A 15,958-nucleotide genomic window follows, 5' to 3' on the forward strand; every position below is an offset into this window, starting at 1 on the left:
AAATAAAAGAAATTATAAATGATTAAAAACAAAATCATGAAATAAGTGCTAAACTTCACTGTACAATCATGCTGCCTTTCATCAGGTGCCTGATCCAATGTCTACTGAAGTCAAAGACTCCCCCCATTGGATCACAACCTAGATAACTTCAGTTCTATATGTTCCAACAGCAGGCTTGCTATATGCAGTATAGACTATATAAAATAGCAGTAGCCAATTTCACTGTATTCTACTGACTGTTCTATAATTACAAAAAAATTAACAAACGTAATCATAAGTTTTATAGCAGGGGTGGGCAAACTTTTTGGCCCGAGGGCTACATTCGGGTATGGAAATTGTATGGCGGGCCATGAATGCTCACAAAATTGGGATTGGGGTGAAGGAGAGGGTGAAGACTCTGGCTGGGGGTGCAGGCTCTGGGGTGGGGCTGGGGGGTTTGGGATGCAGGAGGGTGCTCCGGGCTGGGACTGAGGGGTTCGGAGGACAGGAGGGGGCTCAGGGCTGACGTAGGCGGTTGGGAGTGAGGGCTCCAGTTGGGGGTGCAAACTCTGGGGTGGGACTGGGGATGAGGGGTTCAGGGTGCAGGAGGCTGGGCTCGAGGTGTTTGGAGGGCAAGAGGGGGATCAGGGCTGGGGTAGGGGGTTGGGGCATGGTGGGGAGGCTCAGGTGTGCAGGTCTGGGCGGCACTTACCTCAAGCAGCTCCCGGAAGCAGCAGCATGTCCCCCCTCTGGATCCTATGCGGGGGCGTGGCCAGGCGTCTCTACTTGCTGTCCTGCCCGCAGATGCCGCCCCTGCAGCTCCCATTGGCTGGGAACTGCAGCCAATGGGAGCTGCGGGGGCAGCACTTGGGGCGGAGGCAGCGCACAAGACCCCGGCTGCCCCTAAATGGAGGAGCCAGAGGCAGGACATGCCACTGCTTCTAGGAGCCATGCGGAGCGGCCACCAACCCCGCTCCCCAGCTGGAGCACAGAAATCCAAAGCTCCGGCAAAAAGTTAAGCATAATCCTGGATGTTACCGTCATGCAATAATTTGAGATTTTAATAATATGTTCAGTCTCCAGCCCTTCAGGGTAGCAGTTCAAGAAAGCTCTTCAACAGCAAAAGTAGGCCAGATAAGGGAATGTCAAAACCTACCCTTGGTAAGCCACTGTACTAAATTTTAGGCACAATATACACCTGAATAAAAGTGTAGGACATAACTGGCGCTGTACATATGGGAATTCATGGGGCAGCCATTCCTCCTTCATAGGCTTTAGTGCTAAATCCCCGTTGAAAGGCTCATATAATCTACTAAAAAAAAAATGTGAGGAGGAAATGTCCACTTTGTCATATTTGAATAATTTAAACTCATGGTTTCTAAACATAGGGATCATGACCTCTAGGAAGGTGACAACCACCCTCCTTTTCTTTACAGCCTGATCGGAAAGGGATCCTGCAATTTTTTTGTTGTACAATGGGGTCACGGTGTGGAAAAGGCTTGAAAACACTGACTTAACAGTTTCTCTGCCTGAATACAAACTTCTTGCAATCCCTTATCAACGAGCTGTAAAGAAAGGCCAGGCTGCTTCCTTGTAGTAGCATCATAAACTGCTACTTTATGTAATGGCCACCACAGATGCTCACGCTGCAATGAGACTCATACCCTTCCTTCACTTGAGACCAAGTGCTTCATCTTTCCATCATATTGTTTCCCACAGGCCAAGGAAAACTGCTAAAGTCCCAGGCATTCCCATAAGCCCTAGCCTCTTGCCTAGGATTGAACCACTGGAAATACAAACAAAGGTAGTGGTGGGCGAAAAGCAAGATGTGTTACAAATTAAACCAATTCTACACCAGCTGATCAGATTTCAGTTTCTTATTGCTTTGTCGTCTAAAGACCAGAGTTTTAGTTTCAATTTATTTCGACTTGCTTCCTGTATACCCACACTGAAATCATGGCAGAAACAGACCCCTACAAACTAAGCAGACCATTGAAGTTAAACAGCAAAGCTTATCTTGCCACATAGGGCTTCTATAAATAAAAATGAATACAAAGGGAAAATAAAACCCAAGCTCTAATGTACAGATAAAATAAGAGCTGCTAGCATACCAGGCAATATTCGTCCAATGAGAGCATCTAACAACCAAAAGGATTCCTCTTCATTCTTTGTAATAAGAATCAGGTATCCAGCTATGAAATTCATGCCCTGAAATAAAAAGAAAGCTTTTATAATTTCTCCACTTACCTCAAAAGTTTCTTGTTTAACTTTATAATACCCATGAACTTCAAAGTACTGATTGAGTGAAATAAAGGGAAAAGCATTGTGCCTGCAAGTTCCTTGAAAGATACCAGAGACAGAATTATTACAATTCACAAAATGGACAGGATAGAGGAAATCTACTAAGACAGTCTACCAATTATTAACCCTGCTACACCTGGGCAATGAAAGCCCATGGAAGCCAGGGGAGGGGGAAAAAAAATTAAAGCACTAAGAAATTAAAAAGTAATGTAAAGACTGCTTTTTATTTTAAAAAATCCCAAAGCCCTTTCCAAACAACAAAACCGATGATTACTTTGACCAACACTGAAACGTAACTATCTCTGGAGTGAAACTCACAAAATAGCTGCTTAATAATGTGCAGTGACACTACCTAACAGTTCTAGGTGGAGCATGGCCCATCCAGTTGAAACTACAAATGCAGTTTAGGAAAGCAAATAGTAAGTAGCAGAGTTGTAATTCCACCAGGTTTTCCAGGTGTAGTTTACGCAGCTATTTAAATTATGTTTGTCCAGAACTAACAAACAGTATTTATTGTTTCTATTTGCACCTATATTATGCTAGATGCCTTTCAAATCACCGAGGAAGCCATCATTCCTGCCTTACAACCTACAATAGGCAGACACACAAAGTGTGGGAGATAGGGCTATATATGTAAAACGTTAACTGGTCACATCCTTACAGTACAATGTGTTGGGCTTTTCATGGCAAGATTTCAGTGGAGAGAAGATGCATAAAATATATAGGCCCTGATTCAGGAAACCAACCCTATTCAGGAATAGCATGTGTTTAAAATCAAGCATATGCTTAAGCAATTTCCTTAGAGACTATCTCTAAGTAATCCATAATATTAGTTTAGTCAACCAGTTAGTTTTAGCAACATTATTAGGTTGATTTATAGCATTCTACTGGCTTTTAGAGTGAGAGGATTTTTTAAAAGTATATTTATTGTGATTTAAACAAGATGGCATCTAAAACAGTACATAGTGCACCAGCATGAGAGTACACAATTCCCAACAATTTTTTAAAAAGCCAATGTAAAATTGTCTTTAAATATTTACAGGCTGTGGAGGCTCATGCCAGTTACATTTGTTTAGTGCTAATCTTAGAAATCCTCTCTAGTTTCATCCTTTTCTTTTGTATTCTCCTTGACCTCTTTCCCCCGAACTCTCCACTCCAGGGTCATCTATGGGGACAGGCGGTAACATTGTCTCACTGTACCCAATAAGCAATGCCAGCTACAGCTCAAGCAAGAAGAGCACTGCCAAAACTGAAACGCTCAAAGGATTCTGGAAACCAAAAGTTCTTGTCTTGACTGAAATCCAATTTTTTGGATACAAGTGGCTTTGCTCACTTGTCTTTTGATATACAATGCCAAAACAGTCTCTGCACATTTGAATTTTAAAATATTCACTCTGTTCTAGACATTTCTTTTCAATCCTTAAACCTCTATATTAGTTGTTGAACTTTTACAAATTGCTGAAGTTGCCTGGATCTGTGTTGCATCTGGGGTGCTTGGCCTTCTGCCTATGAAGACAGCTATTCAGTTCCCATGCTACCAGATAGTTTGATAATTGCATCCATGGTGATAAGAGAGTATTTGGCACTTAACATAGCAGGAACAAAAGCCTGCTCTTTAGAAAATATTCACAAAGCAAAGAATTTCACTAGCTGTACACACATTGGTAAGAATTCTATAGGACTACAGTACAGAATGGCAATTCGAAACTTAACTAACTCTTTGGTTGGGAACTTTTCAGTGGTGACTCTCCAGATAAATGTTTTGATAATGCTAGTGAGGTGTGGAGGATCTATACTTAGTATATAGTGCAAGCCACGAAGAGCTACACAAAGAATTGGGGGGAGGGGGGCGAGGAGTTCACTTTAATTGTCTACTGTTTCAGAGGAATCCTGGCCCCATTATATGGTATACATCACCATTTATCTTGATGAAGTCTGCTGCTTCACTAGGACAATAGCCAGTTTTCTAAGATATACACTGATTTATCACACATATAGGAGGAGAGGCTCCAGCCCTTGGTTTATGTAGTTACACCCTCGATATATAACCCATCTTTTGAGGGAATAAGGGGGGGGAGGGAAGACCCTTGGTCTCTTTTTAATGGGACTTAGATGGGTGTTTCTGTGCAGACTTAACAAGGGTTTAATGTAAAGTAATATGCATCTCTTCATAGATCTGTCTTGCTTTATTTAGAGGCCTGATTCTGCAAACACATGGATCAGAGATTGACCCTTTGCATTATTCTCAAAAATCTTAAAAGAATGTAGTTTTAAAAGCTTTGTTCTCTTTGGATGAAATGTTATATATGGAAAAAGCACAAAGAACTTTTACTCCCACATTTCAAATTACCACTATTAACCTCAGTACTGCAATATATCAGGGCCAAACAGTAAGTCAGATTTCAGCGACTTTGATAATGATTCTTAAACCTAGATCAATCTCTTCTATACTAAATTAAATGAGCTGCAATTCAATAAATGTAATTTATATTATTTAATAAAGGATTGTTATTTTTATTTTATTATAAATTTTTTTGACTGGTACAAGACACATGTAACTGCATATAACTGCAATGCAACAGGGAAGGAGAAAGGAGAGACTTCAAAGCTGAACTGAACAGAAGAGAAGACACATTTTTTTGATTATGCTAGTTACCGTTCCTTTATGATGTGTAAAGATGGCCACAAAGTTATTTCTATTTTAAAACATTTTTCTGCTTGTTTTTTTACCTTAGAAACATCATGAATCAAATATTTTCTTTTCTTGTATCTTCTACAGGAACCTGTAAAGGACTAGGGAACTGGAGCAGGAGCAGTCTCAGTCCCTTAAGAGTTAGGAGGTTGAATTTTACACAAACAAATTTTCCTGCTCCATGTTTGTCAGAAGTTTGAGTTAAACAGATGTTACAACCAAATCCACTAAAATTAGATTTAGACCATTTGACTACAATGTGATATGACCACTAGTTCGCCTCTACCCAAAAAAGTTCTCCAGAAAGACAGTGGAAATCAAGACACAAAGGAATCATTTACATATAAATAAAGAAGTTTTTCATGCCTTTCTAGAACACCAAGTAGCAAAACGGGACACCATTTTTTTAGTTTACTGTTCACCTTTAGTGAATGAAACCAATTCATTCACTTGAAAAGGAAGGAAATTGGGTAAGCACGCATTACATTTGAAAATGACTCAAATATGAGATCGGAAAGATACTATTAGCAACTGTTTATATGACTATATTTAGCCTTCCCCACAACCTTGACTATCACCCAAAAATGTACTTTAAAATTAGCAACAACAATCTTGCAAATGTCTTGGAATATCTTTTTAAATATCTATAATAAGTTACATACCTGGCAGTATCCCACTGTTTTATTATGGTGCCCATACGCTACTAATACATTGTAGAGTGTCTGCTGTAAACAGGGATCAGCAGTTTTGCGGAATTGTACATTATCTGGAAATGTTCTGTTCATGTCTAGAAAAAAAATGAAAGGACCAAATTTAAGCCATGTTGCCATGCTCCCTAATAAATCTTAGCCTTGTAAGATGTACAACTGAAATCTGACCATGGGCTCACAGAAAAGGAGTCTGGTAGATGAAGTTAACAAGAAACGACCTCAAAGCCCTATTTTAGTTCATTGGCCTACGTTCAAATGAGATCCATTCCTAGAAAGACTGATCTCTCTAGGCCAGTGTGGCTTACAGTCTCAAGCAGGATTCAAGGCAGAGACTGATCCCAGGAATTTATTACATTTCACCTAACCCTCTTCAGCAATTTAAACTAACACATCATGTACCGAATTTATCTAGTGCAGTGCTAAGTTATTAGCTGCCCTGCTGGGGAGTGATATTCTCACAACAGATAAGTTCAGCAAAGGACAACTCTGATTCACTGAAAACTAAACCTATCTATGTGGATTAGCCCTAAACAGTTCATTTTTAAAAGATTCTGTTCTCATAACTGATCATACATGTTTGACTCTAGCCTCCCCCCTATCCCCAATTGCAATTACACATTGTCACACTCTGGAAAAAAAAAACTGCTTCTTTACTCATGCAAGGTCATACAGAAGGAGATTTTTCAAAGAAAGCAGAGATGCCTACACATGTACTTCAAGTTTAGTCTTGCATCTGATCTGTGATTAAGGAATTACTGCTTTGAAATTATTTAAAGAGCCACTGTCAGGTCAAATTTGGTCCAAAATTTAATTCTGTTAAAATATGCTCATACTAAAGGAAATAAAAATATCTCCATGATTTTTTTAATTTTAATTCTAATGGAAAAACTTAACCTGTTTGCCGCAATGTTTGCTACACACGTAAAACAATGAAAGTGTCTAGAAGTGGATTAAATACAAAAATGGTCTATAGTTTAAACAGAGAGAAAAGCAGGACATTAACAAGCAGCATGAATAGTGAAAAATAAATTTAAGCTTTTCAGGGCTATTTAAGGAAATAAGGAAGTTTGTATAAATTAAATGAATATATAATTACACATGCAAACTCATGGGTGTATGTGCACATGCATCTACATGTAACTGCACATATTTTACACACACACGTGTCATCAACTTGTTGCAGGATCTTTACTGCTCTCTGGAGCACAGTGCATACATCATCCATACAGATTTTTTAATGGATACTGTCCTGTTAATCACCACCTACTCAGCTTTAAGGACCTATGACCTCAATTTGCAAAAAAGTCTCACACTTTCTGAAAAAATCAGGCCACTTTAAGAGGTCTCAAGTTGAACACCTAAAAATCACTACTCGATTTTGGAAAATAAAGGCCATTACGCAAAAACAGGTCAATATACTGGTAGCTGGATTTAATTTAAAACAACAAAAGCAACTTCACTTTTATGGTGTTCAATACCCAAGGGCACACTAAATTATTTAAAAATATACAAAATGTTTGAACAACTATAAGCAATTCTAACTATAGCATCCCACACAGATATGCCTGACCTCTGTACATACTAGGAGATATTTTATCTTACTGCTTTTCCTTCTTAAAGGAAACTGTTTGTAATGACTGGCTTCCATGACAAAAGCTTAAACTGGGAGAGGCTATGAAGAAAACCCGTAAAAATCATGGTTTGTGCCATGGAATTCAGAGCCAAGATAAATTCATTGCCCTAATCACCACTTCTTCCTTTTAAAGTCCATAAATCAGTTCTGGAGTGGTGGGGGATAGGGAAATATCGTAATTCACCTCCCATGCAAATTTAAAAATCAAGGTGAACAATAACCCTAACAGGCTTGTGTAACAATCTGATAGTCATAGGCTACAGAAAACTTGTTTTGTTTCTGTTGGTAGAAATAGCAGTGTTGTATCTGCATAATCACAATACTTTTTTAAAAAAACCAAACTCTTTCTTACAATAAAGAACAATAAAATGTTAATACACTACATTGCACATTACTGATTACTTATTTGGGATGAGGTTAATATCCAATGAACCAGGCTAGAGATTCTGGCTTGCTGGCTGAGGAGCTCTCTTCCTCTGAGTATGCTAAAAAGGATGACCAAATTTCTAAATACATATCCTCTTGTTGACACATCTCTTGTGAACGTACTTTGTGTGAAAGCTTTTCCACCACAAAGACAATCCATATTTTACTACACCACACACATTTTTCCAATAAAGTGCAATATAAAATATTCTTCTTGCTAACAATACAAAAAATGAATTTGTTGTTCTGTTTAAAATGTTCATCCTTTACTGGAGCATTAAAGTAAGCAGGTCAGGGGATCTCTAGGATGTTGGCTTTTTGTCATATAATCAGAATAGGTTTATTAATGTACAATTTGGAAGTTGCTGGAGAGATTAGAGCTGACATTTCAGATATGGTGTTTCCCCTTCAGTTATGTAGATTAAAAAACTATATTATATATACATATATAACAGAAGCTGATCCAAACAAATTTATTAATTGTACAACCTGAGAAAGGCTCCATGGTAAAAGCGTCAACTCTAAATTTTATTTTCCATTGCCACAGCACATTATACAACAGAGGTGGGGAAAATTTGCCTGATTTTATGTAGGATTTTAACACATCACATTACACATCCAATGAAGTGAGCTGTAGCTCACGAAAGCTTATGCTCAAATAAATTGGTTAGTCTCTAAGGTGCCACAAGTACTCCTTTTCTTTTTGCGAATACAGACTAACACAGCTGCTACTCTGAAACCTGACATTACACTTAGTGACAACTACATCATCCTGAGGGCTAAGGCCTTTAGAGTATTATACAGTGGTTTAAAAAGGAACCAGGGTACAATAGCTAAAGTGTCAGTAAGAGTGCAAAATTTACCCACCTTTTCTAGAAAGGCTAAAACCAATAATCAAGAAAGACTGCAAGTTTTCTAGAAGGATGTAGAAAAACTTCATATCCAAGACAGAATTTTAAAAAAACAAACAGTTTTCCATTAACCTTAATTTGGTTTTTGACATACAGATGGGAAGGCAACATTTAATTTAAAAAAAAAACAAAAACCCTACAGTTTGAAATAAATTTGACCAGGCAGTGAAGACAAAGAACCCAGTATGATAGTTTTTACTGACAGTTAAGCCCTGATCCTGCAATGAGCTCTGCAGAGCCAGACCCTGGGGCCATGCGTAGCCCCAGTGACCTTAACAGAGCTGGACAAGGGACTGAGGGTCAAGAGGGCGAGAGCAGAAGGGGCATGTTGGCAATCCGTTCCTAGTAAATGTTCTAAGTCCTATTTTGAAAAAATTAAAATAATGGTGCGTTAGTAATACAAGCTGGCAAAACAATGCCTCTATCAAATGCAGGAAGCAAATCAGCTAAGTAATTGCTTTCTCAATTTATTTCTTTGCTGTAATCCTGATGAGGAAAACCCTTTGCATGTTTCTCTCTCCTTTGTCATCATTACAGCATTTTTGACACCTCATTCAGAAACAAATATTCAGGCCCAGGACCATGCAGCATGAGATGACGAAATGTTTTTAAAAACCTGGAATTAGAACTGTAGAAGCAATTTTTGCAGCAATTAGATAAAAATATTCAGACCTAAAGCTGAATGCCTTTCTTCAGAATTCTGAGACATTTAGGGGATTTTGACAACCAGACATGCAGTCTCTCTTCATCTCAGTGTTCTACACTTTTCCAGCTCATCGTAATACATGGATCCTTCCCACTCCACACACAATGCCCATCATCATACTGGACCATCTGTCTAGTTTAATGACAAAAGTTATAGGATTAATGTGATGGATGCTACATTGTTCTGTTCATTCATGCTGCTTTTGGTTGCTCTTCCTCCCCGTCCTTGCATTTGTAGATAGAGTTGCCAGCTTTGTAATTGCACAAAAGCTAGCACCTTGCCCCACCCCAAGACCCCAGCCCTGCCCTGCCCCATCTCTGAGACTCCACCCCCCACTCACTCCAGTCCCCCTCCCTCCGTCACTTGCTCTCCCCCACCCTCACTCACTTTCACTGGGCTGGGGCAGGGGGGTTGTGATGTGGGAGGGGGTGAGGGCTCCAGCTGGGAGTGCAGGCTTTGGGGTGGGGTCAGAAATAATGAGTTCAGGGTGTGGGACAGGGCTCCGGGCTGGGGCAGCGGATTGGGGTCCAAGAGGGGGTGCGGGCTCTGGGAGGGGGCTCAGTATCTGGGAGGGAGTTTGGGGCTCAGGGCTGGGACGGGGTTTGGGGTGGAGGTGTGGGGTCTGGAAGGGAGTTAGGGTGCGGGAGGGGGTTCCGACCTGGGGCAGGGGGTTCACGGCGTGGGCCCTGGTCATGCAGCTCTTACCTCAGGCAGCTCCTGGTCAGCGGCACAGCAGGGCTAAGGCTGGCTCCCTGCCTGACCTGGCTCCGCACTGCTCCTGGAAGCGGCCGCCATGTCCGGCCCCTAGGTGGAGGCGCAGTCAGGTGGCTGTGTGCAGTGCGCGCTGCCCATGTCCGCAGGCGCCACTCTCGCAGCTCCCATTGGCCACAGTTCCTAGCCAATGGGAGCTGCCGAGGCAGAGCTCAGGGCAGGGGCAGTGCGAGGAGCTTCCCTAATTGCACCTGTGCCTAGGGCCCAGAGGGACATGCTAGTTGCTTTCAGGAGCTGCGCAGAGCCAGGGCAGGCAGGGAGCCTGCCTTAGCTCTGCTGTGCCACCAACCAGACTTTTAACAGCCCAGTCAGAGGTGCTGACCGGGGCTACCGGGGTCCCTTTTCGACTGGGTGTTCAGCTTGAAAACCAGATGCCTGGCAACCTTACCTACCTACCAGAACTGTAGGCTCTTCATGAGCAGAAAGAGACTTTTAACATGTCTACAATATTTAGTATACTGCATGTGCATTATTTCTGCATTTACAGAAATAATAAAATATATTGTTGTATTTCTTCCTCCACTGCAGTCCTGCCAGCCACAAGCATTCAAAAATCATGAGTCAGGCCCTCAAAATCATGAGTTTTTAAACATAAGTAGTTTGGGGTTCTTTCTTCTTGTCTTTGAACCTTTAGGTCCTAAGTTTTGTTGCCGTTGTCAAGTTGTGGTAATGATTAAAGTGAGATTCTCAGATTAATTTTCCTCCCTTTGATGGTGCTAATAGTAGTATCTTAGGTAAAACTATTATCTTAGTGCTAAAACTACAGCACTTTATGGAGCATGATTGCCAGAAGATTTTGAGAATCATGGGAATTACAGATTTGTGAAGCAAATATTAACAAGATTACATATTTTTCTTTGCTTTTTAAATCTATCACAGCATTAGAAATATTTAATATAAAGCAGGAACGCACTGAATGGCTGAATATTAAAATTAAACTGCCATTTCAGTGTAACTTGTCTTTCAGCTGATGCCAAATATCTAAATAGTGGACAAGAACACAAGGTTTCATGAAATTTAAAAATGGCGTATATCTTAATTTTTTTCTATTTTCTCCTACCCTCTCACAGATGCTCATGTTATTCTTTCACCTCTAACAATTTTTTCCTATGGCCTCCCAGCTATTGTCTTCTATTGCTTATACATCTACACAGAGATGAAACCATGGCACGGCTGTCACAGTACTGGGTCAATTGACTTGGGCGCTAAATATTGTTGTACAGATGGTCAGCCTCAGGCTGGAGCCCAAGCTCTGGGACACTCCACCCTCACCATCTCTCTTCCTCTTTTCAGAGCTCAATCCTGTTTTTTCAGTTGATCATTCTCTTATTCACTTATTCATTTTAATTCCCATGGTCTCCAATTCTGCTTGTCTGTCTTTTCCTCCCTCCAGTGCGTCTCCCAAGTCCTTATTTCTTCCTATAACTCACTTGTGTTCCCTTTCCCCCTCATCCCAACACACTGCTTTGTTTCACAGACTGACTTAGCCAAACAGTCACCTGCTGTCCTGGTAAGATCCCTGGTTTTACTGCCTAACATTGCAGAGGGATTGCTGTCATTGCCTTTGCTCTCTAGAGGCCACTGGTGAGGCTGACCTTGGATAATCATCTTAGTTGCTCCCTCTACACACCCCTAAACTGCAACTCATGGTTCAGCATGGGAATACTGAAGCCTGATGATTTCTGGTCTGGACATTCTTCCTGCAGGAGTCTGGATATGCATGTTCCAAAATGCCTTACTCAGGTATGTAACACCAAACTCCGACAAGCTGCTATTATTTAGTTTTAAAATTGAAAGCTGGAAAAAAAGTTATTTGGCCAAGGACAAAGTTGTTACAAAGTTAAGTTAATTATCCATTTCTAAGATAAAATTTGGTACAACCCTAACTTAAAGCACCTGATACTTTCAATAGTCACGAAAAAGAAAAAGAAATTCCTGCTGGATCTGTCATCCTAAAGAAACAACTTTAGAGCTTTGCGGACACTGAGGACGGCAGTGCACAATGAAACAATCACAGAACTGTGCCAATTTTTGTGTCAGCTTCTTTAGAAAAATGTTATTATTACAGTTGGATCAGTTTGAATATCAAGTAACCGCAATCTACTTACCACCACCACCCGGCCCATTCATTTTAAGTTTGGAAGGAGCATTGTTAAGTCTGAAGAGAGTGGTGTTAGTACAGAGTTTGAGACTATTTTAGTTTTCACATTAATCATTATTAAACTACTACTAAACATTTACAGAAACACAACTTTACTGCCACACACAATTTAATCTGTCACTCTTACTTTATAATACATAGTTATTGACTATATGTATAAACATTAGGACATAACCTGTCTTGATTGCTTCCACCAGCATGTCACTTTTCTCTCCCTCAAGTAGTTTATTATAGTATCCAGGGTTTTGTTCCATCTTGGCCTGGGCTCCACTTACAATCATCCATATCAGTGCACGATGCTCATTGGGAACGCCTTTCCTGATATATCTCTTCACTGCAATGCAACAAACAAAACCTTATTTTTCTTCTGGAAACAAAACAGGAAGTTGAGAGGTTCTAGGAGAACTCTTGACAAGCATTCATTGATTACAATGCTTCCTCCCTCCTCCACGTAAAAGGCCAAAAGTGAAGACAAACATTTAGATTTACTTATGTAGTATGCAGCAGATTTAAGTGGCCAGAATATACTGTACTATGCTCAGTGTCAAAATACAGCCACAAACACACACACAAAACCCCAATCTCCCCTCCCACAAAACACACAATTAAACAGGTGGTTTCCAGTAACTCCACAGATTCATTCAGAGAGCAGTCCTTTTCCACAGGTTTAACGTATACGTACTACAGGGAGAGTAAATTACTATCAGCTGAACACTATCCCATATATTAGAGTTTTAATGTTTCCCCCTCCCTTTTCATTGTGATGTCCTCTTGAATGGAGATCTGAAAATAAAGTGGTTTTCCCATTGATTTTTCTTCTTTTTTCATTTGGAAAATATTGATTTTTCTTCTTTCCTTGTACTTCTAACAGAGGTTGACATTGTGGTTTTCTGTTTGCTCAATTATGCATCGGCATCACTGAGGACGTTAGCATGACTCTAGGATTAGGGTTTGGCAGTTCACTAGTGCTGCTGCAAAGCCCAGTAATAGAAACACTAGACCCCCCCCTCCCCCAAGTGCATTTTTAGTCATCAGGGCTAGTGGCTACTGACTGAATGACCCTGTTGGAGAGCCAGGAGGAATGAGAGAGAAACAATGGATTTTTTCACGATAGCTGAAGAGGTTTTTGTTTTTATAAATCCAGACCAATTCCCTCTCCTAAAATACCAACCACATCATTTAAAAGTCACTGGGAATCTTGAAGCTCAAGAAATACTGTAGATAGGTTCTGCACTACCTAATTTCAAGTGATAAGCCCTGCCTAAACCAAGAGGTATGTCTATTTGAAATAATCTATGCATGCCCCTAAAAGTGTACTCACTTGTTAGGTTGAGGATTATTTGGTTTTATCCTAACTAATATCATGCCTTTTTCTTAAAAGGATTATTCCAAAAATATACTCCCCCTTGTAACTGGTCTCCTCCTGGTACAACTATTTACTCTGAAAGCCTCGCCAGCATCAGACATAAATCTAAATCAAATGCAGGAAACAGGGACAAGCCTTTGACTTTGGTATCCAGTACAAGGGGACAGCAGCCCTGCAGCTTAACATACACTCATTACTCCTCAGTGTCATTGTCCTCACGACAACAGATGTCCTTAGGCTTTCAATGAGAAAGCCCAAGTATGTATCTATCTAATATTATACACACACACACACCTTATATATGGGATATACTGTTGACCACATACCCCCAAACTCCGTTATAAACAAGGCAAGTTCTCATGCAAATGTTAGAACTACACATCAGAGCCTTTTTACAGTGCTGCCTCCCTCACATCATTAAAATGCTTAACAGTGGATTTTACTCTTTCCTCAAACAAAAAAAAACCCAACAACAAAAACCACAAGAACATTTCATAGAGTGGAATATTCTCCAATTACAATACTTGTAATGCTCCTTGAAAGAGGTTACATCTTGCATGATTCTTCCTCCCTCACCTGACTCAGGCTGCAAACTAAACCGAAGGTCCTGATTCCACAGAAGATTCCAGATGAGCAGGCCCCTGCATCCACACAAAGCTCCATGGACTATCAAGGTTAGTGACACACATGGTGTCATTTGCATGAACAGCAGTACATATAACCTCAATTTAAACTGCACCTGCCCACTTGTATAATAAAGGAAAAAACCTTTAATCAAGGTATGTTGTCGGTATAACACTAGTGAAAGGATGCTGCCAACCTGAAATCTAGTCCATTTTTTTTTTAAATGAGTGTAAAGTAGTTCCCAGTACTGCACTTACCTCTGGCTCACCATGCCAGGTTTAGTCGATTTACAATCACATTTTTGAATATATTTCTCTCTCTGTTACAGGATAAAAGATCCAGAGAGGGAAAGAGAATATATTTAAAGTACTGCCAAGTGCCAAAAGTAAGTGAAATAAAAAAAAAATACAGCATTTCTCCAGTATTGGACATTACTTATAACAACAAGAGGTAAGAGAACTGTGACAGAAGTGCGATTTTTAAGTAGACAACATTCCCTTAATGGTAGAATTTTCACATTCACTCAGAAAATTCCTATTTCCTTTGCCTATAAACAGACATGCTTTTGGTATAGCATGACAAATTAAGTCTGTCTATGGTGTGGTTAGGCAAAGTCATGTGGGAATGTATTAATTAAAAACAAAAAAGAAAGACTTATTTTAGCCAAAAATATTATCAAAGTTCCATTATGAAGTATTTCATATTTGCAGCATATTTCTGCACATAAAAAACAAATTTAAGTGTTGAGGAAACACACACATACTCTAAAGAAATATACCCAAGAGCACAGCTGAAGCCAGGAGACAAATATATGGAATTTTAAAAGTTGCTTATTTTATTCTCAACACATCAAAAAGAAAAAGTGGATTTTGTGTACAGTTGGCATTCAAGTTATGGACAAGCATGAGATCGGAAATAGTTTATATTTTCTTTGTAACATCTTCATTCCCCTCTCACCACACAAACCCCCATCTCACCCCATGTTTTATACTCTAAACAAACATGTTCCTGTTTCATTTTCCAGTACCTTCTCTAATTTTAAATGCTATGATTAATTTGGCCTATTACCCTTCAAATAAGACTGAAGAAGTTTAAAAGGTGTATTTAGGTATAGAGAGACAGTGAAAGCAAAACTAACAGGCACAAAACCAAAAATGGCACAAATAAAGAAAAATGAAGGAATTTCTTCATGCAGAGTAAAATACTTACAGAACAAACAATCAAAGACAGGAATTGAAGCTGCAATTGTTTTGACAATCAACAGACAAGCACTTAGGTCACACACACACATTATAGGATTACAACTTGAAAAGGTACTACCATTTTATATCATTTCCTCATTTAGTTCTTGAAGAGTACTGGGTACAATAGCATGACTAAGTGGAACAACAAACAAGATCCAAAGCCTTTTAGAGAGTAATTTGGACTGTACAGCTGTATTCTCTTTAATAGGATATTGAAAATTACTCTAGTTCACTTTGAAAATTATTAGAAGAAAAACTGACCCGTGTCCAAATACCTCATATCTGAACATGCCATATCCAGTTTGGACAACAAACTAGAAAGTGGAAACAAACAGGAGACGCCTGTGCCTTCATTCAGCCTTTGATAAGACATTTCTGACAAGCTGCAAATCATAGAATCTGGTTTCACCAATATTCTGTATGTCCACAAACTG

At 39.8% G+C, this 15,958-nt stretch overlaps 1 protein-coding gene across 7 annotated transcripts in view; it reads right to left on the reverse strand.

Annotated features, from left to right (window-relative positions):
• GRTP1 (growth hormone regulated TBC protein 1) overlaps nt 1-15,958 on the reverse strand; it is a 90,258-nt gene that overhangs the window by 67,955 nt on the left and 6,345 nt on the right. For all 7 annotated transcript variants that reach the window (XR_007357417.2, XR_007357416.2, XR_007357413.2 and 4 more), the window contains exons 3-5: nt 12,466-12,624; nt 5,635-5,759; nt 2,091-2,187 (exon numbers count right to left, since the gene is read on the reverse strand). Coding sequence is in view for 1 of the 7 variants with exons in the window: in XM_048855899.2 (XP_048711856.1) it covers nt 2,091-2,187; nt 5,635-5,759; nt 12,466-12,624 (381 nt within the window). In the remaining 6 variants the exon portion in view is untranslated. The remainder of the gene's footprint in view (nt 1-2,090; nt 2,188-5,634; nt 5,760-12,465; nt 12,625-15,958) is intronic.

Source organism: Caretta caretta, chromosome 1, assembly GCF_965140235.1.
Source record: "Caretta caretta isolate rCarCar2 chromosome 1, rCarCar1.hap1, whole genome shotgun sequence".
Taxonomy (NCBI): Eukaryota; Metazoa; Chordata; order Testudines; family Cheloniidae; genus Caretta; species Caretta caretta.